At 37.2% G+C, this 26,882-nt stretch overlaps 1 protein-coding gene across 1 annotated transcript in view; it reads right to left on the reverse strand.

Moving 5' to 3' along the window:
- The window catches only part of nid2a (nidogen 2a (osteonidogen)), a 54,351-nt gene extending 27,763 nt beyond the window's left edge, over positions 1 to 26,588 (reverse strand). Inside the window, exons 1-8 of the mRNA XM_048190673.1 lie at positions 26,255 to 26,588; positions 24,532 to 24,834; positions 16,358 to 16,599; positions 15,352 to 15,824; positions 14,163 to 14,312; positions 11,591 to 11,836; positions 10,981 to 11,181; positions 9,289 to 9,516 (exon numbers count right to left, since the gene is read on the reverse strand). Of these exons, the coding sequence (XP_048046630.1) occupies positions 9,289 to 9,516; positions 10,981 to 11,181; positions 11,591 to 11,836; positions 14,163 to 14,312; positions 15,352 to 15,824; positions 16,358 to 16,599; positions 24,532 to 24,834; positions 26,255 to 26,458 (2,047 nt within the window). The 5' untranslated portion in view covers positions 26,459 to 26,588. The remainder of the gene's footprint in view (positions 1 to 9,288; positions 9,517 to 10,980; positions 11,182 to 11,590; positions 11,837 to 14,162; positions 14,313 to 15,351; positions 15,825 to 16,357; positions 16,600 to 24,531; positions 24,835 to 26,254) is intronic.
- Between the last annotated feature and the right edge of the window lie 294 nt (positions 26,589 to 26,882).

A 26,882-nucleotide genomic window follows, 5' to 3' on the forward strand; every position in this document is an offset into this window, starting at 1 on the left:
TTCATTAAAAAGTCTAATATTAATTTAGTTACACAAAAAACTCATTTTCAGTTTTGGTTTTCGGCCAAGTGCATCCAGAATATTCGGTTTCGGCAGAATCCATCCTGCTTTATAGAGCTTGAACATTTAAAGCGTCAGACTCAGACAACAGAACTGCAACGCACACCTAGATTAAAGGGTTAGTTCACCCAAAAATGAAAATGATGTCATTAATGACTCACCCTCATGTCGTTCCAAACCCGTAAAACCTCTGTTCATCTTCGGAATACAGTTTAAGATATTTTAGATTTAGTCCAAGAGCTTTCTGTCCCTCCATTGAAAGTGTTTGTACGGTAGACTGTCCATGTCCAGAAAGGTAATAAAAACATCATCAAAGTAGTCCATGTGACATCAGTGCGTTAGTTAGAAGTTTTTGAAGCATCGAAAATACAATTTGGTCCAAAAATAACAAAAACTACGACTTTATTCAGCATTGTATTCTCTTCCGGAATCCTTTCCATTGAATTGATTCCATTGAATCCTTTCATCTGTCGGCATTGGTAATGCACTTTTACGTCGCCGTGGTTGTTTTTGGCGATTAGGACATCCATGACATTTTGAAGCATCGAAAATACATTTTGGCCCAAAAATAACAAAAACTACGACTTTATTTAGCATTGTATTCTCTTCCGGGTCTGTTGTCAATCCGGGTTCACGACTCCGCAGTGACGCTGCTGATGTAAGACGCTGTTGACGTGTTATCTGGTGCGCCCGAGCTTTGTTTACAAGAAGGGGGCGGTAATGCACCAAAACGCTGGATGCCAACCGCCATAAAACAAGAAGAAGAAGAAGAAGCTTCGTTTACAGTCTGAGGGAGACGCACGCTGTATTCAAGCTATTCTACATTGTTTGTATTTTGGTATTGCTATATTTTTTAAAATGGTGCATAAGTCTGTATGTCGCGGATGTCCTAATCGCCAAAAACAACCACGGCGACGTAAAAGTGCATTACCAACGCCGACAGATGAAAGGATTCAATGGAATCAATTCAATGGAATCAATTCAATGTAAAGGATTCCGGAAGAGAAGACAATGCTGAATAAAGTCGTCGTTTTTGTTATTTTTGGACCAAATTGTATTTTCGATGCTTCAAAAACTTCTAACTAACCCACTGATGTCACATGGACTACTTTGATGATGTTTTTATTACCTTTCTGGACATGGACAGTCTACCGTACATACATTTTCAATGAAGGGACAGAAAGCTCTCGGACTAAATCTAAAATATCTTAAACTGTGTTCTAAAGATGAAGGTCTTAAGAGTTTGGAACGACATGAGGGTGAGTCATTGATGACATTTTTTTAATTTTTGGGTGAACTAACCCTTTAAACAGAACATTATTGTCCATTGGTGTGTTTTTAACCCTAATTTATTCTCCACTGACATTTTAGAAAATTCTTCAATAAAGGCTTTTAGGCAAACAGATCAAAGCATTATGAAACATGATTCACAGCAAAAAAAAAAAAAAAAAAAGAGAGAGAGAGAGAAAATTTCATCCATATATAAATCCCAGCCCTTTCTTACAATTTACTGCAAGCTCAGATTCATTTCTGCCTCCATCCAATCAACAACCCATATACTGAATCAATTATTTTTTCTTTTTGAATAATTCTTTTCACTCAGATCAATAGTACATCAAAATAGTGTTGTCAAAAGTACAGACTGCCATACCAAGTTGGTACTGAAATTTGAACGCTGTTGAGTGGATTGTTATACACCTCTGATTGGCAATTGTGTTCACACACTCAACAGATATGTCTGTGATTGGCTACAATGATCAACACTTCAAAAACATGTTGTAAATAGACATCAATGACACAGAGTGCTTACACAGATACACACAGGAATGTTTGAAAGCACGCTTGCTTTCAAACGTTCCTGACTCCTGCTTTCAAAACACTTTCAAAACAAATTCAAACACTTCTGTGTGTTTTCAAATGCTCCCGTGCATTGTTCATTGTAGCCAATCACAGACATATCTGATGAGCGCATGAACACAGCCAATCAGAGGTGTTCACGAATCCGCTCAACAGCGCTCAAAGAGTCACATTTTTAAAATTTCTTAAAACTTGATATTGTAGTACTTTTGACAACACTATATCAAAATATGGAAGAAAAAATCTGTTGCTACTTGTGATTCATCGCAAATTTAATCTCATGGCTTTGTTCACACTTAAGACACATACTTTTCTGGCAATGTGAATTATAACTTCAGTATTTTGACAACAGCCCCTATTCACAAATGACTTCTAAATTGGAAAATGTCATTAATGTACGGAAGAGGATTAGGGCCAAGCAATAATAAAAAAATAAAACCATCTCGAGATTAAAGTTGTTAAACTTCGAGAAAAAAATCGTTAAATTTCGAGAACAAATTCGTTAAATTATGAGAAAAATGTCATTAAATTTCGAGAAAAAAGTCGAGATAAAATGTTGAGAATAAACTCGTTAAATTACGAGAAAAAAGTCGAGATAAAATGTTGAGAATAAACTCGTTAAATTACGAGAAAAAACTCGTTAAATTTCGAGAAAAAGGTCGAGATAAAATTTCGAGAATAAACTCGTTAAATTACGAGAAAAAAGTCGTTAAATTAAATTTTTCTCGAAATTTAACGTGTTTTTTCTCGAAATTTAACAACTTTAATCTCGAGATGGTTTTATTTTTTTATTATTGCTTGGCCCTAATCCTCTTCCGTATTAATGGGATAGCTCACCCAAAAATGAAAATTCTGTCATCACTTAAGGCATGTTTAAACCTAGTATGATAACTATAAAATTAATAACTATATCAATATATTTACACCCAAATCAACACACAATGTTTTGTTTATTGTAAGTGCAGTTATGTTGTCTGTTGCTTTAAAAGCTTGGTTCAGGTGGATTCAACGATATTGTTCCTCTGTCATTATCTTTATACACTAGTTATGGTGTGGACTTTCCTATTCTCATAATATCATAACGATTATCAAAATGTAAGTTATTGTTATTGGCATTGGTGTAAACAGGCCTCACTCTCACATTGTTCTAAACCTGTATGACTTCTTTGCAACACAAAAAAAAACATCTTTTGAAGAAAGTTTTTGGTCCAAACAACATTGCATCCCATTGACTTTCACTGCAAAGGACAAAAACAAGCCTTTCTTAAAATATTTTCTTTTTTGTTCCACAGAATTAAAAAAAAAAATGCATAAAGGTCTGCAAAATATTAGGGTGAGTAATTGATGACAGAATTTTTATTTCTGAGTGAACTATCCCTTTAAATTGACTGAAAAGTTAGTCTGTTTATAACCACCTTTTAAAAAAGAAAATAGCACCAAACATGACTATGGCAAGGCAAAAAGTCCATATGATGAATTATATGTCACAAAAAACTCAAATGGAGATTTCTGAAAGGCATTTTCACTCCCAGAACCCCACTGAGGAGCTTGACAGATTATACTGCTCTTTATTCAAGATACTAAAATAATTCATTGTGATGGGGAATGCACACACTGGAAATGTGACTCACAGATGCATGAGTCACTGCAGATGTCTTAAAACCACCAGCCGATCCTGAGAGGAGGTTTCTTAAAAAAAAAAAAAAAAGTATATAAAAATAATTGATGGAACTTTTCTATTACAGCCATCACAGCCATAGGGAATGCTGGGGTGTCAACACTGGACATGACTTTATTCCGAGTAATTTTATTTAACCACAGACCTTGAGTATTGAGGGTCTTTGAGATAAATGTGCATTCACAGGTGTTAACATATGGAGAGGTGTGAACACTTTGCTTCCCGACAAACCAACACAATTTCAAATGGTCCATATGTACTTTAAATTTAACCTTGGGGGTCAAAGTACTTGACCTGGAAAACACAACACCTTTAAAAGGGTCTTAAAACACAGGGTGGTTCACACACCATTACTAAAACTACAAGTGACATTACCAAACCGCTTAGACCAAGACAACAGGACTTCATTGTGCTCATACCCACACGGCCTACCATGAGGGACCCATTGTTGGGACCCTTGGGCCATGTGGACACCCTTCACCCACCCAACGCCTACTCATCATGCATTAAAAACAGCTTGATTTCCTCACCCTAGGCCAGGGACCAATTTGGCCAATTATCAAAGGCAGACAGGAAGACTTTTGTTTGAAGTGAGAGAGAACGAGAAAGACGGTCCCCTTTAAAGTGACTCCACAGGGGAGGGGGAAAAATGGAGAGAAACTACAGGACAAACGTTGCCAAAGTGGGTCGGGGGGGGTCTTTTTAACTTTGTGCTAATTAAAGGGACAGGGGCAGACCAATGGGACGGAGCGCTGGTTAACACAAGACTTTGAGGAAAACGAAGGGGGTGGATGCACCAGGTGGGAAACTGTTGTCGCAAGTGGGAGAGAAACACTCCTCACGTAGTTCACACAACAAAACTTATGTTAAGAGTGTGTGATGGGGGCTTCTGGAGGACTGTACTTGTGCCAGAAGAAACAGAACCCCATACACAAGCAATTGACAGACATAAAACACTGACCATCACTGTTCTACACATTCATCTAAACAAACCCAAAACTCGATTTACACAATTAGGACATGTTTCTGGACCAACATTCACCCATGCAACCAAAAACCATGAAGCTTCATGAAGCTTCGAAGCTTTACGAATCCTTTGATTCGAATCAGTGGTTCGGAGCGTGTATCAATCTGCCAAAGTCACACCTCCCAGTGGTGAACCACTGGAATTTTGAACCACTTATGACGTAACGAAGCCTCATTTACTAAAATCATGTGACTTTGGCAGTTTGATACACGCTCCGAACCACTGATTTGATTTGACACAGTAGTCACAGGAACTGTTTTAAATATGTCTTTAGTAGCTTTCTGGGCTTTGAAAGTGTTTATTGCGACTTTTTACGTTGCCGTTTTTATAATGCTTATATGCCGCAGTCAGCCACTAGTGCCGCTCCTTTCGCTTTGTAGTTTGTTTATTTTATGTTTAAAGTTGTTTAACATCTGCCTCTTTCTTCCCTGAACTTGAACTTTATTATAGTTATGTTTGATCACTTAAATTTACATTATTTAATTTCATTCTAATGAAACAGCCGAAAGTGCTGAATTACTATTTATACAGGTCACTTTATTTGACGAATTAAAATTGTGAGGTAATGCAGCGCTGTTTTACTTGGTCAAAACAATCATACTAACGTTACTTGCGGTAAATCCAGAAAACGAGTGATTCAAACAATAAAACTGACTGTGTTGAGCTATATAACAATGATTAGTTTTCTGTCGATAAAGGTATCCAAACAGTTGCCCGTCTGTCTAATAAAAAACTAAATATATTAATATATATATAACCACCTACAAAATGTATTAAGTCTTTTGTTTTTCCATGGTTTCTACGTAAGTAAAACCAGAACTCGAGGGTAATGCCGATATGACGTCCTTAACAGGTGATGCAATGACAAAGGCTGGTTAAATTGCTGATTTTTCTTGGAAACATTTGGGATTTTGTGTAAGTAGTGTAGTGTAGTGTAAGTATACAAATCAACAAAATATATAGCATTATTTTAGTGGTTATTGGATATTTTAATCCAAAAATCTTACATATTGTGCCTTTAGAGTGACCCTGAACGAATTCCACCAGCCCAGGTTGTGGGAAAAACGACTGCTTAAACATCATCAACTCTAACAGCTGGTCTGAAATGACTCAGAACTGAGATCCAGCCACATACCTCTTCATATTCACAGTCAGCAGGACCATAATGACATGTTATACGGTCACATAAGCGTGTGAATCCACCTCAGTCTAATCTAATATGCTTTAAGTCAGATCCGATTATGTGTCAGCACTAGTCTAATTACTTTACGTCAGTCGTGCCGAACAAACTGGACAGACAGTGGCAGGTGTGTTTTCCAGCCTCGGCCAGAATCCATGCATGGATTCTCTTGGGTACAAGGATTCCGGGGTGTCCTTCTGTTCCCACAACATCACTCTGCAACTATTCCTCAACCCGGCCCCCATTAGGGATACTCTGTCTGAGTGAACACAATAATAACAGCAGTGTGAAATTGATCACACTCACTATTTAGATTATATATCAACATCTGGACTCCCCAAACACAAAATTCTCTCACACTGCATGATCTGGCTGAGAAACAACCTTATAGGTGACCAACCACATCTTATTTATACATAAAATCCAGCAACTAGGTCCTGTGAGTTCAGCTTTCACAGTGACAGCAATTATCAATCATGAAAACACAATAATTCTGACTTTCCAACTAGGGATGCACAAATATAACATTTCTCAGCGATATATAGAGGTTGATAAATGGACATTAAAATCACTATTTTGTCTAAATAAATGTAAAAAATAAAACACTAAAAACTAAAATCAAACATTTTAAATGCTACAAGAGGGAATTTAGGCATCACAACATTACAGTGTACAGTATTGGCCAATATATTCAATTTTGTCTGATAATGATATGATATATGATGATATATTGGGTGATCCAAATTGAACACAGGGTTCAAAGCAGACAAAATGACCAAAATGCAATACGCAATAAGCTCTTGCATAAATGAGGCTTAGTTCATGTGTTTATCATCTTATAACGCAATGCAGTGAGTTCTATCTTCACGTATAAATTTGCAATCCATAGCAAGCAAAAGGAAGGTCACGTCAGGTTTTGCCGATTGAGCAACTCTAGATACAACACAGCTGGAGACATGCTCATCCCAGCTCCACTTATCATCCTAAAGTCAACACCTATAGCACCAGCCAGGAACCACATAGGCCATACAATGTGCAATTTGACGTGCCTTTGTCCCACTAAAAACTCTATTGGGATCAATACAGCTTTACAAAGTTACAAATCAAGGGGTTAAAAAAGAAACGTTTGATTTATTCCTTGAGGGAACTCACTGGATAAAGGGATTTGCAACAAACTGCACACACAAAGCCCCATAAAATGCTACAGGCTCACTTCACAGACATAGTTAATTTTAAGTGCAGACCTCCTCTCTCTCCAGCCCTTGGGTCTGCTGTCTAATGCCGGGCAGTGGTAGAAAGCAGCAGGTGGTTCAGAGTGGTTATCTTAGACCTCCTATTTTGCATGATGGGAAGGCAGCTGAAACCAAGCCAATGTAAGTCCTGTGTGAGAGCCAGACGTCTCATTGCCACATCAGTCAGCATGTTAATAAAGAAACTATGCCAAAAATGAGGGTCGGTCTAAACGAAGGATGAGAAGGAGGCCATATAGAAGGAGACTCAGTTTTTCTTAGAATAGGAAGGTTCCACAGAAATTGAGAAGAAGACACTAAACTAATCAACTGGTAGACTTTTCACACTTGAAACTGTTAAGCCAGTGTCATTCTAAACCCTTTGAGTTTACATATTCCTGGGATATCTTGTTACATGTTTCACCCTGGGCTGTTAGGTTTCAGAATGCGTAAACTCTGGGTTAATGTTCTTATTTGCATATTAATGAGATAAAAAAGGCTGAATGGATCTTTTAATTACCGCTTGTCAAATGGTGAAAATGTCACCATGTAAATTTGCTTCTGTAACATTCTACAAAAACAAGTGTGGGAACCTTTCAAAGCTCATGAATATTTAATTAGCCAAGCACTGAAGCACTTTATGATTGGTTGTCTGCTGCTACACTGTTGGAGAGATTTATAAAGAATGAAGTTGTGTTTATGAATTATACAGACTGCAAGTGTTTAAAAATTAAAATAGCGACGGCTCTCTTGTCTCCGTGAATACAGTAATAAACAATGGTAACTTTAACTTTAATGTACTGTTGTACATTTAACAGTACATTAGCAACATGCTAACAAAACATTTAGAAAGACAATTTACAAATATCACTAAAAATATCATGATATCATGGATCATGTCAGTTATTATTGCTCCATCTGCCATTTTTTGCTATTGTTCTTGCTTGCTTACCTAGTCTGATGATTCAGTTGTGCACAGATCCAGACATTAATACTGGCTGCCCTTGTGTAATGCCTTGAACATGAGCTGGCATATGCAAATATTGGGGTCATACATATTAATGATCCCGACTGTTACGTAACAGTCGGTGTTATGTTGAGATTCGGCTGTTCATCGGAGGTCTTTTAAACAAATGAGATTTCCATAAGAAGGAGGAAGCAATGGAGTTTGAAACTCAATGTATGTCATTTCCATGTACTGAACTCTTGTTATTCAGCTATGCCAAGGTAAATTCAATTTTTGATTCTAGGGCACCTTTAAACAAGCTAGCCATTTCCATGCCTGTAGAAGCTGGCTTATATTGAATAGTGCTTCTCTAGCAGATGGATCAGGATAGTGTTCACCAGCATAACTTGGTGAAGCTGGTTGGGTAATGGACATCTTACCGCCGGAACAATGAAAAAACATTCAGAGAGCAGCAGCTTTCGTTTTTGCTCTGACAGCCACAAGACAGAACATTGTGAGTACATATTAGAAATCAGGAATGGTGAGAGAACATGGTGCTTGGGATGTTTTTCATCTTCAAACCAAACTTGGGTCTTCAGCTGACAAAGTTTAAATCCCGTCTGGCTAGCGTGCTTCCCATAATGTTTAAGACAGTAGGTAGAGAGTAGGTGGTCTTTTGACGCTGTTCGAACACATTCAATCACATGAGCGTTCACACTATGAAAGTAATTAGCCCGAATGCGTTTGAATACCTCTGGAAGTGGTCAAAAATGGACAAGCTCAAGACATTTTAGACCCCGTTTACACCTGTATTTAGCATCGCCCACTTGTGATCCGATCGACCAAAACATCTTAATACCATGTGTAAACAGGGCCTATTTGAAAAACTATTACTTTGTTTTTTTAATTGACCTTGTAATATTTAACCAAAATAACTGGACCTTCTTGTGCAAATAACAGACTTATCTCTGGTGATGCATGCGGGACTTCTCCAATCATTTAGGCTACTTAAACTCCGCCCCTGCAAGCTCACGTTCATCTTCGACACCCACATCTCAAAATCCAATCAACAACCGATGCATAGAACCAAGTCCCTGTCCTACATCTTTTCTGTTTCTATAATCCATTACACTTCTATGTACGTCACTTGATGGAAAATATATATATCGCTACTTCAGTTTCTTCGCTAATTTCACAAACCTGGCTGGGACATCAGCACATTCGCATCGCAACCACAACATACAATGGTGACCAGCAATATTGGTGTTTTCAGAAGGGTCTTCATACCCTGTACCAGTGCTGGCAGCCTACCTCCGAGAGGGCCGATCTTGTTGGTGATGGCATATCGAAGGATGCGCTCCTCTTTGACGTACATAACAAATATGCGCTCCATTCTCAGCTCCTGTGTCTCCAGTCTTCTGCGGTCCCCGTGACTGCAGTCCCTGTATGTGATGTTCTGTTTGACCTGGAAAGTGAGGGTCTCTGCTCCTTTCTCAGCTGACACGACTGTAAACTCGCGCACTGATGAGGAGGTAATCACTGAGAATGAGAAAAAAGACAAGAGTTTAGAGGAAAGCAATTCACAACAAACTTTGGGCTTCTATTCTAAACCCAAAATCCCACAGGATTTGATTGTTAAGCAACCTTGTGTTCAGCAACATGAGAAATGCTTTTATTTAGGGTGCATCAAGATCAGACTGAGCTTCCTCTGAAAGGAAATGGAGGAGACAGGAGACGTCACGTCTATTTTTTTAGCTTACATTTCCCCACCCTTTTTTTTTGTTTTTTTATACCGAATTTGTTATGATTTTTTTATATATTATTTTTTAAGAGGTTTTTTTAGCTAAGCCATTCTCAAAGGCCACAACTCTTCACAAAACTTAGTAAGTTAGTCAAATGTTTAATGTTTTTAAAAGAAGTCAGTAAAACCTTAAAGGGGACCTATAATGTCCCTTTTACAAGATGTAATATAAGTCTCTGGTGTCCCCAGACTGTGTCTGTGAAGTTTCAGCTCAAAATACCACACAGATAATTTATTATAGCTTGTCAAATTTGCCCCTGTTTGAGTGTGAGCAAAGACATGCCATTTTTGTGTGTCACTTTAAATGCAAATAAGCTGCTGACCCTGGCCCCCTTTCCAGGGGAGGGCGGAGATTTAACAGCTCGCACTTCGGTTGCTCAACAACAACAAAGCTGGAGAATCTCACGCATGTTAAGTGCAAATCCAGCATTGAATTGACCCTCGTTTGTGAAGCATAAAATGACGGCATGGTAACAACGCTCTACTACAACAACTACAACAACCCAACATTGCCTCGCCCTTTGTTGCATGTTCTCGGGGGCAGGGTTTATGTAAATTTTATGGTTAGTGAAGTCACTAACCTGGGAAGAAGCTTATTGTAGTCCCTACCAGCCATTTGTTGTAGTCCGTAAACAGCGAATTCTTTAAAAAAAAAAAAATCTCCCTTTCCAATGAACTTTGAGCATTGTAACTGCAGATGTTGTTTGTGCTCTAACAGCAATATTACACTGAATAAAGTTAACAAAGTGAAACCATAATCAACCACCCATTTATTATTATTAAATATTATTAAAACTTAAAATAACCTTTTACTGTAATATATTTAAAATGTAATTTATTCCTGTGACATAAGTCCGATCATAAGTGTCACATGATCCTTCAGAAATCATTCTAATATGCTGAAAAAATCTTACTATTATCAATGTGCTGCTTAGTAGACAGAATTAAGCAAAGTTAAGACAGAAATATTTTGCAACATTATAAATGTCTTTACTATCACTTTTGATCAACTGAATGCATCCTTGATGTATAAAAGTATTAATTGACTTTAAAAAAAAATCTTACTGACCCTAAACTTTTGAACTGTAGTATATATGTGATTATTATATTGATAATCATTTGATCACGGTTGATTGGATCAGGGTCGAGAAACAACGATGGATAGATATATTTACTCCCCAATTACTCTCTTCAGAACTTACATGAAGGATAATACTGGTAGGTGTCCTTAAATGGCTCCATCTGCACTGTAGCACCAGGAGGGATGAAGGGAACACTGCCTTGTAAATGAGTGTCCACATTGAGGTAGTTCTGGGTATCCAAGCCCGTAGCTGTCTGGATGATGCTGAGACGTTGGTTACCGGGATAGAAGATCACATCTGCACGGCGAGTGAACTCGGCACCTGTCAAACAGAAATGTTGGTTTTCAACATGACTGTTTTAAAGGTCATTAAAAAGCAGTGTTGTGGTCCGCTCATTTTACTGCAAACAAATATTAAGTCAAGAAATAAGATCCAGATGGGGGTTGTGACCCTTATAATGGTGCTTGATGAACATTTGGGTCTTTTTTGAAAAGAAAAAACTGGCTTTTCATACAAAGTGAAAACATATTATTATACAATGGAGCACCTGACTTAAATTAGGGGAAGGGGTTGTTGTACACGCCTTGAATATCAGACTAGCAAAGCCCCAGTGGGACTCTATTAGTGAGAACAAAACCGCTAAGCCTGAAATCTCACAACAGGAGGCCATATGTTTTACAAACATGCAACACCATAAAAGAGGTAGAAGATGAGATCATGACGGCCTCACCGGTGATACTGAAGCCATTATGGCTGTTAGGCAGCTCCAGGGCAAAGAGCCAACCAAACAGACCTCCAATGGGGGCCACGGGCATGAGGGCCCAGCCCACCGGCTCCGGGACCTCACTTATGGCAGTGTACGCTCGCCCATCGCCAACCACGATGTAGGCGTGCAGGTCGATGCTGTCCAGCTGCACTGCTGTGCCACCTACCAGCACAGTCCCTCTGACCTTTCCATTCACACGATGAGGTGCACCTGAGGACAAGATGAAGACGAAATCAGGACTTTTGCAAGTCTATGTGGATTGCTAATCTGAGAGGTTAAAATAAGGATTAAATAGGCAGAAATTTCATTTTTATGTTTTTATTCATTTTTCTAAATGATCAATAGAGTGCTGTAGAGATGATGTCTGGAAGTAATGGTGTGTCAAGTCCTCCTTAGAAGATCGCATTTACATGTTGAGAATTACGTGTTGAGTTGTAATTACAATGTCGGATGCATTTAAGTCACTTTGATTGGAGCAAGATGGTGATGTACCGTTTCTACAACATTTCTACATGCATAAGTGTTTTTGCTTTTTTAAGTTTTTGTTCAATTTATGAAGGTGCAGTAAATTGAATTTTTATATATTTTGTCATAAGTGTACAATACTATCAAATTTTGTACATGCAACTTATAAATACATTCATTTCAATAAATTTACCAACAACACAGACATCGCATCTGACATGTTTTCTCACAGACATGTCCCCAACTCGGAAAATCAGAAAGTTCTGAGTTCCCCACTTGTAATTATGACTTTGTGCTGGTGTTCAAGTGTGTTCGACTCAAAAATACAATCTTTCTGGCATGACTTGAATGCACCATAACCATAAACCTGGTTCCTTCCACAAAAAGCCATTAGTATTTTGGATTATTGCAGATAATAAGCTCTGTGACTAACAAGTTTATGATTCTTTATGACATGTTTAATTTATCAAGATATAGGCAATAATTGAACTACAACATGAGCGCACGACTCCAACATCAACATCACTAAACTCTTTCAATCTTTAATCTACAAGTAAAAAAATATATCATCTTAACCATTTCCAAGAGTGGACTAATAAGTACATTAATTTAATTAGTGTTTCCGGTCATAAAAAGACATTTTTTACACATAAAACTTTCAAATTTGGTTCTTGCATGTAACAGATTATGAAGTTTAGCCCTATGGTTTGAGACCTATGGTGGAGTGAGTAATGACTTATATATTAGGGTTGAATATATCGTGTCACAATATATCGCAATACAAAAAAGCAACAATATGTATTGTGTATAGTTCACCCAAAATTAAATTTCAGCTTCAGAATCATGAATATTTTTATTCTGGTATCAACATTGTCCTGTGCAAAGGGTTACCAGTACCAAGTCCAAGCATATTCATCTCCACTCCCAATGTAATACCAAATTTAGCATTTTAATCAACAGTTCATTTTTTATTAACCTTTTAACATATGTCTTGAAGTATCGCAATAATATCGTATATCGTGAGTTCAGTATAGTGATATGTGTTGAATCGTGACATGAGGATATCGTTTTAAGGATATTACGTTATGAGGATATTACATCACTAATATATATATATGCTTTGTGACTTACAATGCATCAGTGCATCTAAAAGGGTTTGGAACAGTTTTGTAAATGAACGAATGCTATTTTTGGAGAATTTAGTTCGGGGTGAACTAGTCCTTTAATTTACAAACTGCTGCTCTCAAAAGCTCCAATTTCTCCAGTTACTCAGCTGTTTCAGAGTGGTTGGAAGGCTTTCCCTCTCCACCACCTCCCTCACTGGCCACACAAAGCTCCTACTGTACACATGCATATCCAACAGCTGAGGAAGCTTTTCCACTGAATATTTTCTCTCAGAAACAAATGTCTGTCATTCAGCACAAGCCAGACATGCCGCTTTGAAACGGGGCTCAAGTTTTCTTTCACACTTAGGCTTGTAGTGGATGTTCACAGGTAGATTACAGTCATTCAAGGCCAATATGATGTAATTGTCTTGAAAAGATCCTGTTACTCAGGCCCCATGAGGGCCGGCGAATGATTCACTAGGGAATTCCCATCTTTTTCCAAAAGATCAAGTGTTTCCGACATAAAACCTCCCACAAAATTGGCATGGCAGCCACAACTAATAAGAAAGAGACCGTGGAATAAGTTGTGGGAATTACCGCAGCCACTTAACACAAATGTTCGCCAATTAAACACAATTAGTGGCCACTCGGCACGTAAGTGAAGCAGTTAGTAAATACTCAAGTTTAGGCTGGGAGACATGACTAGATTTGACAGAAAATAACTGCATGGAATTTGCATAACTAACCGGTACAAAGTACGCGCCAAATCAAAATTTTATCTACAAATTCCTTTGCATTATAAAAATATACTTTTGTACCCCTAAAAATACTGTGTTGGAAAGAGAAACACTGGTAATACGTCCCCAGAGGTGTACGGCGAATGTTGTGCATACTTTCAGAACAAGCTCATGTTATGTGTGGCTTTAACAACGGCTCTTTTTACAACATTCCCGCTGCAGTCTTACCGTTTGGCAGGCAGTGGCGGCCGTTGCCGTAGAATCCTGAGTTGCAGTGGCAGCAGAAGCCGGTGGGATAGTCTGTGCAATGTGCGTTCTGACTGCACTGCTGCTGGAAGCGCTCGCATGTCTCTTTATTATCAGTTGAGTAATGGATCACTGCAGGAGAGAGGGGGAGAGACAGAGAAACTGCTCTTAAAGAGGCTAGTAAAGTCAAACTTATCCACTGTTTAAGTCAGGAGTTAAATTCCCGCATGATCTTAAACTCTCTCTGTATTGTTTACAGTAGAACATCCAAATGATAATACTTGAATCAAAGTAAAGGTGCATTAAAAAAATACTGACCTATATTTGATATACAAACGTATAGATTGGAGTGATAAGGAAATTATTTTGTGTAAAACTGTGTAAGTTTCTGGTGTAAATGTTTATGTTGCTCTTTTGTGCACTTTTTAACATTAAAGTATAATTTAGAAAGTTTGGCTAAACTTGGCCCCCATGGTTAGTGTTGCTAACTCAGACAAGCTTTACAGAACATCTTATAAGAATTAATGGAAATTTCCATAAACAGCATAATTCATTAACGTGCTCATAAGTGATAAAAATGGATTTAATATTATTCTGCATAATATGTATGATATTTCTGGATATATTAATGGATAACTGCTAACAGCATCATTATAGTAGTTTATTAGCATAATTTTAGTAGTTTATCTTGATCTTTTCAGTTTTTATTTTAATTTTTAGTAATTTTGTTAAGTGGTTATTTTATTTTTATTAGGTTTTAGTTTATTTTTCCTATTTAGATTTAATTTATTTTCATTTCACTTTGAGTTTTAGTAATTTTAGTAGTTCAGATTAAACTTATTTTATTTCATTTAAGTTGCCAAGGCAAGTTTTTCATGTAATACTTATATTTTGTTTTATTTTAGCTTTATTTCAATTACAAAAATTAACTTTTTAATAGTTTCAGTTGACAATAACAAAACTGTTAGCTAAACACACAGACTCTCCATATACATACATTATAAGAGCAAAAAGAGCAAAAGCTTGTCTGAGATGGCGGACAGCAACAGATGCTAAAGTAGGATTGGTCAGTAACATTTTTAGGGGGCGGGGCTTAATGGAGGTTCAATTAGCAAAGGTTCAATCTGTATATATCAGTATTGGTTATGAATCACAATCATTAAACTCTCACCTCCAGAGTCAAAGTTCACTCTCTCCTCAACACTGAACACTTGGCCACCAGAGTTGTGAGGTGGGACGTCCTTCACACGGTTCGGGTACACCTGCAGAATTGCGTGCTTTGGTAATGGCCGCTGGGGCTGGGTCACATCCTCCGGGGGGAGATTAAGGGGAAATTCGCCTGGACCAGACACTGAAGGCTGAAGTGGAGATTGACCAAGAGGCGCCTCCTGGTTGAGACGCTCCAGTAGGGAGGAGTCCTGCTCTGGCTCAAGAAACTCCGTTGTGGTGGGATCCTGGAAGTCTGGATCGATGGGGTACTCCTCCTCATCTGTTTCTGTGTAGTCTTCATCAGGGAACACAGCGTCCAGAACCGGGGGAGCTTTGGTTGAAACAGCCTCATGCTGTGCAGGAACGACATTCTGGAAGGAATATCTGTTTCCAACGTGGAAAAGCCAAACTCCAGGCTCTCCTATGTTTCCCTTTCTGAGGAGAGATAAAATATTAAATTACAATATCATTTTAATCATGGCAATTTAAATTTATTTTAAAATTAATCAGACTAAGAAAATATATTTAAATTAATGCTTTTGTTAATATAATATAATATAATATAATATAATATAATATAATATAATATAATATAATATAATATAATATAATATAATAATGTTTGTTCTGCTTTCCCTGTTTTATAATCTGGGGAAATATACACCATTCAAAAGTTTGAGGTCTTTATGGTTTTTGTTCCTTTTTTAAAAGAAATTATTAATTTTATTTAGCAAGGATGCATTAAATTGATCAAAAATTACTAAAATATTAAGCAGCACAACTGTTTTTAACACTGACAATAATAAGAAATATTGACTGGAGTAATGGCTGCTGAAAATTCAGCTTTGCCAAACATTTTAAACATTAAAAAAGAAAACAGTTATTTAATAATATTTTACAATTATACTGTTTTTTACATAATTGCAGTTATTTTATTTTAACATGGCAAGCCTGACCCTGACGCTTACTGGTAAAGGTTCTTGACAGACTGCTCGTTGCTGGTGACACTGTAGTAAGGTCCTTCAGTCCGAGAAAAGAAGAAGTAGGACAGCTCTCCTCTGGTAAAACCCACACGAGCTGGAAGCTCAATTTCGACGTTGTAAGATTCTTTGGGCCGTGTCCCAAAAAACTGCAGGCCATCCTCAGGGTATAGGAAGAGCGCATAAGTATCCTTCTCATTGTATGCAAGCACCACTTGAAATGTGTTTACCTAAAAGTAAGTAGAGAAGGCCATTACTCAGGGCTCCAGAATCCTGTGCAGCACTTTAGAAGGCAATAAAAAGACATTCAAAACATATCAGCTGTAAATATTCCATTATATACTGTAAATCTATCCAAAATATTTAACTTAAGAACTTATTTTTCCTTACTGTTGGACAAAGTGATCTCAAAGTGATTTGTTTTTTGTGAACAAAATTCTCAACCATCTAGAACTTCAGCCGAAATCCAAATATGGTGTTTCAAACAGCTTCACTGATTTTACAAGACTAGTAACCAAGCAAATGTGCCCCCTACAAGGATTTCCCCACATCAGTACTATCTTTTGACTCCTTTTGTTGTTTTTCACACCTAGTTTTACTGCACTTAACAGACCACTAAAAACATTTTGAAAGTCTATTGTCACTCTTGGCCATGTCAACTATGGCAGATATGTGATTAAGAGGATCAGAGGATATTACCCAGTGTTATTTTTGTACTATTTATATACTATTTTGAGCATCACATTTTTTTTTTTTTTTTTTTTTTTTTAAACTGAGATCACAATTCTCCCACGATTCTGAACAGATAACTAAACAAAATAATGTAATTTACTAGAGGTTCTGACAAAATTGCTGCAGTCTATTTAAAATGTTCAATTAATCTAAATTACTTAAAAACTTTGGTTTGAATGAATGATTCAATGACTTACTCATAAATACTTCACTTTGTTTAATTACTGGACGAAACAGTATCTTTGAACGAATCTCTTGAATGAATGATTCAAAGACAAATACATTTTTAAGTCACTTTGTCGCCAACTGGTGGCGTAATGATGTAATGATACAATCATTATTTGAAGCTCCGTCAAAAGGTGATTTTTTCTGTTTTGTTCGCTTACATAGACATCAGTGATTTTATCCGAACTATAAACTTCTATCTCAATAGGCTGCTTACGTGATAATATGAATATTTGTAACAGAAATAATGATACTGTGTTTGAAAAGAATGCTGGTGAAGCTGTTTCATACCTATTCATGACAAATGCTCTCTCTGGATCAACGGCAGCGCCAACACAGATTTGAGTGTTCCGATGTTGTGCCAAATTTCGACCCCCTACCAGATTATTACTCCCCTAGTATTGTTAGGTTTAGAAATAGGTGTGGGGGAGGGGTTAGGATTAGGGGTGGGGTTAAGATTATGCAATCAGGTAGCGACTTCAATGAGGGGGGTAATAATTTGGCAGGGGTTTGAAATTTGGCCCAACACCTGTACGATTTTTTCAAAGGTTTAAATGACAGGGGAATCGTTGTTATTTAGGAATGAGATTGCGTGGGTGTTTGAATCGAGATTGCGATCTTTTAATGATTATCATGCAGCTCGGTTATACTAGTTTTTATTAATATTTTGAATTAGCTTTAATACATTTTTATTTTTTATTTTAATTTTCTATTTTATTTAACTGCCAAAGCAATATTTTTTTATTTTATTCCAGCTTCAGTTCAGTTAAAGGTGCCCTAGAATTAAAAATTGAATTTATCTTAGTATAGTTGAATAACAAGAGTTCAGTACATGGAAATGACATACAGTGAGTCTCAAACACCATTGTTTCCTCCTTCTTATATAAATCTCATTTGTTTAAAAGACCTCCGACGAACAGGCGAATCTCAACATAACGGCGACTGTTACGTAACAGTTGGGATCATTAATATGTACACCCCCAATATTTGCATATGCCAGCCCATGATCAAGCATTAGACAAGGGCAGGATGTCTGGAGCAGCACAGCTGAATCATCAGACTAGGTAAGCAAGCAAGGAACAACAGCGAAAAATGGCAGATGGAGCAATAATAACTGACATGATCCATGATATCATGATATTTTTAGTGATATTTGTAAATTGTCTTTCTAAATGTTTCGTTAGCATGTTGCTAATGTAGTGTTAAATGTGGTTAAAGTTACCATCGTTTATTACTGTATTCACGGAGACAAGAGCCGTCGTTATTTTCATTTTTTAAACACTTGCAGTCTGTATAATTCATAAACACAACTTTATTCTTTATAAATCTCTCCAACAGTGTGTAATGTTAGCATGACGAAATCTTTGTAAAGATCCATTTTGAGGATTATATTAGCTGTGTGAACTTTGTTTAAGCACTGTTTAAGGCAAGCACGAGCTCCGTGGGCGGGGAGCGTGAGCATTTAAAGGGGCCGCAGCCTAAATCGGCTCATATTTAATGATGCCCCAAAATCTATGGGGTATTTTGAGCTGAAACTTCACAGACACATTCAGGGGACACCTTAGACTTATATTACATCTTTTAAAAAGACGTTCTACGGCACCTTTAACAATTTTGAATTGTTTCAGTTTTAATAGTTTAAGTTCACAGCCCAACTAGCTTCACAATTGTGACTGCACCACTTACATGTATAATCAAAATCAAAGGCTGTTTGCAATCCATTTTATATTCATAATGTAAGATAATTACAAACAAACCTTGATACAAATAAGGAGGCGTTACATTACATTACAAATTACGTTACATTTTGAACAAAGATTGCAGAAAGTGAGCATTTTTTCTTCTGAAAAACTTACAAACATAAGCTGTTATAATAAGGTAAGGAATGTGTATTATGAAAATAAATTGGGTTTATTTTTAAGTAAGCTTTTCTATCAAGACATCCTAATGATGTTTTAACCCACATATTAAGATGCCCTTCCCCCTTTCCAGCCTGTCACGTACACACACAGAGGATGTGTGTGAAATTCCTCTCCTCTGTTTAGTAATCCAAGCTGTCCCCGAGTAGAGCTATCACCTCCACAAAACAACCCCCCAATTCCAGAGAGACAATGCTGCATCTGGCTTTCAGAGAGCCTCGGGCTGCCTCGTTCCCCAGCATGCATCCCTCCTCGATCCCCTCACCCAACCCTGCAGCCTTCAGCTTCAAACTCTTAATTGCAGGACCACACTGCCTCTAAGCAGTGCAGAAACACACCCATAAACCAGATTGTTTAAAGATGTTATGGTACGAAAAAAAAAATTGACCCCCACAATGTAGCTTGAGATGGTACTACATCAATATTATCAATAATATCACAGTAATCATCATCACCATTACAACATCAATACTATTACAGTATTTTATCTTCATAATGTATTAATAATAGTTATGTTATTGATATAATGTATACTGTATTTCTTTTTCTTGTCATTGCTTGTTTTGTGTATAAAGTCCAACATTTATGGAGTATCACCTCCATAAGCCCGTCCTTCTTCCATCCACAGGACGTCTGTAGTGACAGACATCTGGGGGGGCACGAGACTAGATAAAGTGGTTTAAATCCCAAAGGAAAACAAGATATCATCCAGAGATTTCCACCATTTAGACCCCCTGAGCTTCAGCAAACTCTCTGCGAAGAGACCCAACGGAAACGTAGTGAATCAACTCAAGGATGTGCTTTCTTCAAACAAGCCCTATGGCCTACAGCTATTCTATTGCAATCAAGTAAAATTTAGTAGGCAAACATTGCTTAAGATAGTAAACAGTTCTGAAAGCATGCAACCTTTTAGTCAGGAAAGATGACTATTGACTACAGTTTGACTTTCCATCCAGTAACCCCGCAATGGGAGTAGACCTGCATGATTATATTTAATTAAAGGTGCTGTAGAACGTCTTTTCAAAAGATGTAATATAAGTCTAAGGTGTCCCCTGAATGTGTCGGTGAAGTTTCAGCTCAAAATAACCCATAGATTGTTTTTAATACATTTTTTAACTGCCTATTTTGGGGCATCATTAACTATGCACCGATTCAGGCTGTGCGGCCCCTTTAAATCTCTCGCTCCCTGCCCTCCCGAGCTCTCGAATATAAGTGCAGTTATACAGTGCATAAACAAAGTTCACACAGCTAATATAACCCTCAAATGGATCTTTACAAGATGTTCGTCATGCATGCTGCATGCATGGATCAGATCATGTGAGTATAGTATTTATTTGGATGTTTACATTTGATTCTGAATGAGTTTGAGGCTATATGCTCTGTGGCTAACGGCTAATGCTACATTGTTGGAGAGATTTATAAAGAATGAAGTTGTGTTTATGAATTATACAGACTGCAAGTGTTTAAAAATGAAAATAGCGACGGCTCTTGTCTCCGCGAATACAGTAATAAACGATGGTAACTTTAACCACATTTAACAGTACATTAGCAACATGCTAACAAAACATTTAGAAAGACAATTTACAAATATCACTAAAAATATCATGTAATCATGGATCATGTCAGTTATTATTGCTCCTTCTGCCATTTTCCGCTATTGTTCTTGCTTGCTTACCTAGTCTGATGATTCAGCTGTGCACAGATCCAGATGTTAATACTGGCTGCCCTTGTGTAATGCCTTGAACATGGGCTGGCATATGCAAATATTGGAGGCGTACATATTAATGATCCCGACTGTTACGTAACAGTCGGCGTTATGTTGAGATTCGCCTGTTCTTCGGAGGTCTTTTAAACAAATGAGATTTATATAAGAAGGAGGAAACAATGGTGTTTGAGGCTCACTGTATGTCATTTCCGAGTACTGAACTCTTGTTATTCAACTATGCCGAGGTAAATTCAATTTTTGATTCTAGGGCACCTTTAAATAAAAACAAATTTTAAAAATCAGTTTAAATGAATGATTCAACGACTTACACCATGTCTACACCAGACGCGACTTTTGTCACATCGCATCGCAACGCAACAGCTAAAAGCTGTCTACACTGAACACGGTGTTACTCATAAAAGGTGTGTTCAACTTGAAGAGGCACTGCGCAGGCCAATCTGTGTGTGACATCAAAGTTAGAGAGCAGACGGCTCTGTATGCTTTCGGATATTTGATGTCACTGATCGGTCTGTGCAGCGCCACATTAAAGGCAGGAACACACCAAGCCGATGCCAACGAACTAGTGGCGACAAAAGCAGACTGCGGGGTTGGCTCACGTTGGCAGCGTCTGAGTCCAAAGTTGCCCTGATACACCAAACCGATGCTCGACACCCGACGGCCAAGTAGCATGTCCGTTCTGCGCCTGCGTAAGATCAAATACGGCCTTTCCGTACCATCAGGTGGAGTAGCTGAACAGCCAATCAGAATGATCAGATGGCCCGACGGACCGACGAGCTCCAACGCCGTTTCGAGATGTCGAATCGGCCAAAAAAAAGACGACGAGGACCAACTTCAGCCGACGGTGCGGAACACACTGAGAAAACTTAGTCTGCCGACAAACAAAAACTGCCCGACGGCCGACCGTCGGCTTGGTGTGTTCCTGCCTTTACTCGAACACACCTACAGTCTTCACTTGTTTCATTGATGAATAAATTTGAATGAATTTCTTGATGAATGATTCAATGACAAATACATTTTTAACAGTCATTTGTCGCCACCTACTGGTGTAGCGATGTAATTAATACAATCTTTATTTGAAGCGTCAAGTTACTTTCAATAGATGATTTACTCTATTGCTACCGTAGACATCAGTGTTTATATTTGAACTATAAACATTTCCAATACTTTGTGATGACTTTAATTATTGTCACACAGAAATAATGATACTGTGTGTTTGAAAAGACTGATTGTGAAGCTGTTTCATACCTATACATGACTACTGCTGTTTCTGGATCAGCAGCAGCGCCAACGCAGATCTGAATGTTTGCTGTGATCGTACTTGTCAAAGGTTTAATAAACACAGGAGAATCATTATCATTCAGGAATAAGATCGGGGAGTGTTTGAATAGAGATCGCAATCTTTTGTCGATTAATCGTGCAGCTCTAATTGGAAGGTTGATAGTATTGAGCCAATTTATCACAATTATTAAGATTCTAAATGTGGAATATCTATATTTATGACAGCCTAAAGCTGCCTTTAGCTTTGACTGTCATGATATACCACATGTAAAAAGGATCCAGATTTTACTTCAGACATCATGTTCTGTCTCACCAGAATAGGTTTGTACAAAAGTTAACTAAAATGTCAGATAATCATACATCGAAATCTGTTAATATTTCCATTAACTGCATAGGTGTGACAATATGCAAAATTGAATACACAATACACATCATGGCTGACACAAACCATGTATTTAATATAGTCTCAACCTGTCTATCATTAGTCTAGCTTCTACCATGTGACAGATGAATCTGGGCCAAAAACCAGAGTTTGATTAGATGCAGTGCATTTTATGTCAACAACAAAAGATTTGGGATTGTTTTGGGATCTGTTTTTAAATGTTAAACAGCCTATTTATTTTGCAATCCTTAATATGCTTAGTTGCTTTTTATATTTTGGATTTAGCATTGTTCTTTCTCTGCTGACCAGAATCCAGTCTAACTCCTGATGTTATTTACTCTGAGGATACAAACATGAACATGGCCTTGTGCAACCACAACAAGAGATAAAATGTTGCTTCCGGCCAATGAATAACAAATGATAATATTTTATGAGCAGTGCAGCTGTTTGTGCTCAGCAGTCTGGACAAGAGAGCCAAACATGCATTAGAGGCTCAAAGAAGGACCCATTCATTAACACCCATTAGAATACACCAAAAACACTCAGAATTCAGTTTTGTTTCAGCTCTGAAATCACTCCACTTACACATCAGAAGATTGACCAACAGCTGTTCCATTGCTGAATGGACGTAATAAATATTCTTGTTTGTGAAAATATGGTCTGAATGTGAAAGATCCATTTAGTATATGACCAGTCTAGTGAAAAAATTCACCTGTAAATAATATAAAACTGTCTTTTTTTTGTCTGTTAATGTGATTCAGCAGATACATTACTGTTTAAAATACTGGGGTTGGTAAGATTTTTTTATGTTTTGGAAAGAAATCAAAACTATTTGATCAAAAAAGGCAGTAAAATATTAATATTGTGCAATGTTATTACAATTAAAAAAAAAGTTTCTTATTTTAATATATTATGTGATTTATTCCTGTGATGCAAAGCTGAATTTTCAGCATCATTACTCCAGTCTTCAGTGTCACATGATTCTTCAGAAATCATTCTAAAACACTGATTTGCTGCTCAAAAAAAAAACAAATGTAAAAACTTTTGATTTTGTCAGGATTCTTTAATAAATATAAAGTTCAAAAGAACATCATTTTTTAAAATCTTTTGTAACTTTATAAATGTTTTTGCAGTCACTTTTGATCAATTTAATGTGCCCTGGCTGAATAAAAGTATTGATTTCTTATTAAAAAAAAATCAAAACTAAATGCAAAATAAACTTTCCATTTTTTGTATAGTTGGCATAGCACAAATAGACTTACTAATTTTTTTTTTAATTGCATTATATTAATAAGTATAATTAATTTATTATATTAATATATAATTATTTAATATACTTATATTTATTATAATATATTTATTATATAAATATTATATTAATTTATTATGTGACAATATTTTATTAAATTAATAGATTATTTATTCATCTCCATGTATGATTTTAACTGCATCTTTGTTTGCTTATGTACAAACTATTCTGATACTGTGCTTGATGTCCAATGTAAAATTAGACCCCAGAACTCAACGTCAGTTGGGAACCACTGCAAACTTGATTGAATTCAACAATCCCATCAGACACCTGAGAAACACTGTGGATAATCTAAAGCCTTCATCATTACTCAGCATTTCTGTGGTATGTGTGGTGTTGATAAGACCTAATCACTGCGGTGACAGGGACAATTAGGAGCAATTCTATCCCACCAGTTGTTCCTTTGAATTGCAGGTAAAATTAAAGGCTGAAGGACTCCGGGATAGATTAGCGGTTTCTGGGAGACGCTATTGTCCTCTAGGCCTGAGATTAGCACAGATGACCAGCTTTGATAACCTCAGCCTAAAAGGAGCTCAGGTAAAGCCAGACCTTCAGGGTCACATTTAGTACCACTCTAAGCAGTTCTCTTACCCGATTGGATGGGCTAGAGCTGCGGGTGACCTCCTCGTAAGCTGACACGTTCTCCCAGGTGGCGATAAAGGCATGGGTAGGGGTGAACGTGGCATCTGGAAAGCCTCTCTTGACATCCGCTTCCGCCCGCTTCAGCACGGTAGGAGACTCCGTCTGCCGGTAGAAGATGAATCCTTTTCCTTTGCTGGTGTCAATGTCAGCCAGGAAGGGGGCGATGACAGGGAAGTCGGTGGGGAAGCCGTCATCCACATACTGCTTCTCCATGGGAAGATCCTGAGTTGAGATGATTCCATTGGTGGCCACCTGGAACGAGATATTTATAAGGAGAACTGTCCATAACGACCTTATTCTCGGGTCATATTCTTATCATTTTTTTTGAGTAAAATCCGAGTTACAACCTATAATGATTTAAATCCACTTTGGATTTAAATTTAAAGGATTAGTTCACTTTCAAATTAAAATTTCCTGATAATTTACTCACCCCCATGTCATCAAAAATGTTCATGTCTTTCTTTCTTCAGTCAAAAAGAAATTAAGGTGTTTGATGAAAACATTCCAGGATTATTCTCCTTATAGTGGACTTCAATGGACTTCACACGGTTGAAGGTCAAAATTACAGTTTCAGTGCAGCTTCAAAACGTTCTACATGATCCCAGACGAGAAATAAGGGTCTTATCTAGAGAAACCATCACTCATTTACTAAAAAAAAGTTAAAAATTCTATACGTTTTAACCATAAACACTCATCTTGAACTAGCCCTCTTCTTCTTCTCTATTTGAATTCCGGCAGTGTAGACGCTGCTAAGTGTATTACTGCCCTCCTCAGGTCAAAGTTTGAACTAAATTGTCATATACAATATGCTAGTGCAAGTATATAACAATTTAGTTCAAACTTTGACCTGTGGAGGGCAGTAATACACTTAGCAGCGTCTACACTGTCGGAATTCAAATGGAGAAGAAGAAGAGAGCTAGTTCAAGACAAGCGTTTATGGTTAAAACGTATAAAATTTTACATTTTTTTTTAGTAAATGAGTGATGGTTTCTCTAGATAAGACCCTTATTTCTCGTCTGGGATCGTGTAGAACGTTTTGAAGCTGCACTGAAACTGTAATTTTGGCCTTCAACCGTTTGGAGGCCATTGAAGTCCACTATAAGGAGAATAATCCTGGAATGTTTTCATCAAACACCTTAATTTCTTTTCGACTGAAGAAAGAAGGACATGGATATCTTGGATGACATGGGGGTGAGTAAATTAACAGGAAATTTTAATTTGAAAGTGAACTAATCCTTTAATAATAATGACAAAACTTTTAAATTCTGAATACTATTAGAAAAATTAAAAATAATAAAACTGAGAAGAAATGACAAACATTATTGTGACACCTACAGACAGAAATAAACATTTCATATAACATAAGATTACAGTCTTATTTGGAGGGACATGCTCATCTCAAAATAACTTTTTTTTATATTACAGTATAATATTTTCTTCATTTTTTCATTTTTTTTTTTTTTTTTTAGACTTTGCTTAAGGTCTTTAACGATAAAACTAATTTCCAAAGGTTAATCTAAATCAAAGCCTGATCCATTGAAAATAAAATACAGTTCAGATATACATATATATTGTCACTACATGTTACAGTTCCTTAATTAGCGCGACAGTACGACATACACTAACTCTTTAGGCAACACAACAAACATTATCAGACGCTTCATGTACTCACATATAAGTTGGTGAAGGACGCCTCATAGAAGTACATGGATTTGGTTAGCGTGATCACTTCAGAAGTCTCATCGTCCCCCTCTTGCAGAGCTACATCGCCGTATAACATCCCATATGGATAGATGTCATGTCTTTGAATGGCGGACACACGGTGAACTGTCCATACAAGCTGTAAAAATAACACCGCTATGTTGCCCCACGTCATTTTAATGAACAGCTGGTACACATACAGCTTGTATATGCGGGACACTCAGATTGAATGAGTTTGAGTGAGCGGCGATGATGTTGGGCTGAAGGTGGGAAGCTTGTGATCCAGGCGCTGAACGGGAGGGATTGTGGGAGGTCACGCGGACGTTGATTGGCTAACGGATGACACTCGGGACATCGTCTGCATTTCATTACATTTATACCAGAGAAGAGACTTTGGGGGGGGAAAGAGTCGAAATTTATTTATTTAATGGCGCAATTTATTTGAAATTATTTTAAAATGAAAGCCTTTTATATAATTCTTATAAAAATAATAATATTAATAATAAATATTATTTATATATAAGTTTGGAAACATTTGTAATTTTAATGTTTTAGAAAAAAGACATTTTTCCTCATCAATCCTACATTTATTTGAGCAA

Source organism: Megalobrama amblycephala, linkage group LG5 (assembly GCF_018812025.1).
Source record: "Megalobrama amblycephala isolate DHTTF-2021 linkage group LG5, ASM1881202v1, whole genome shotgun sequence".
Lineage (NCBI taxonomy): Eukaryota > Metazoa > Chordata > Actinopteri > Cypriniformes > Xenocyprididae > Megalobrama > Megalobrama amblycephala.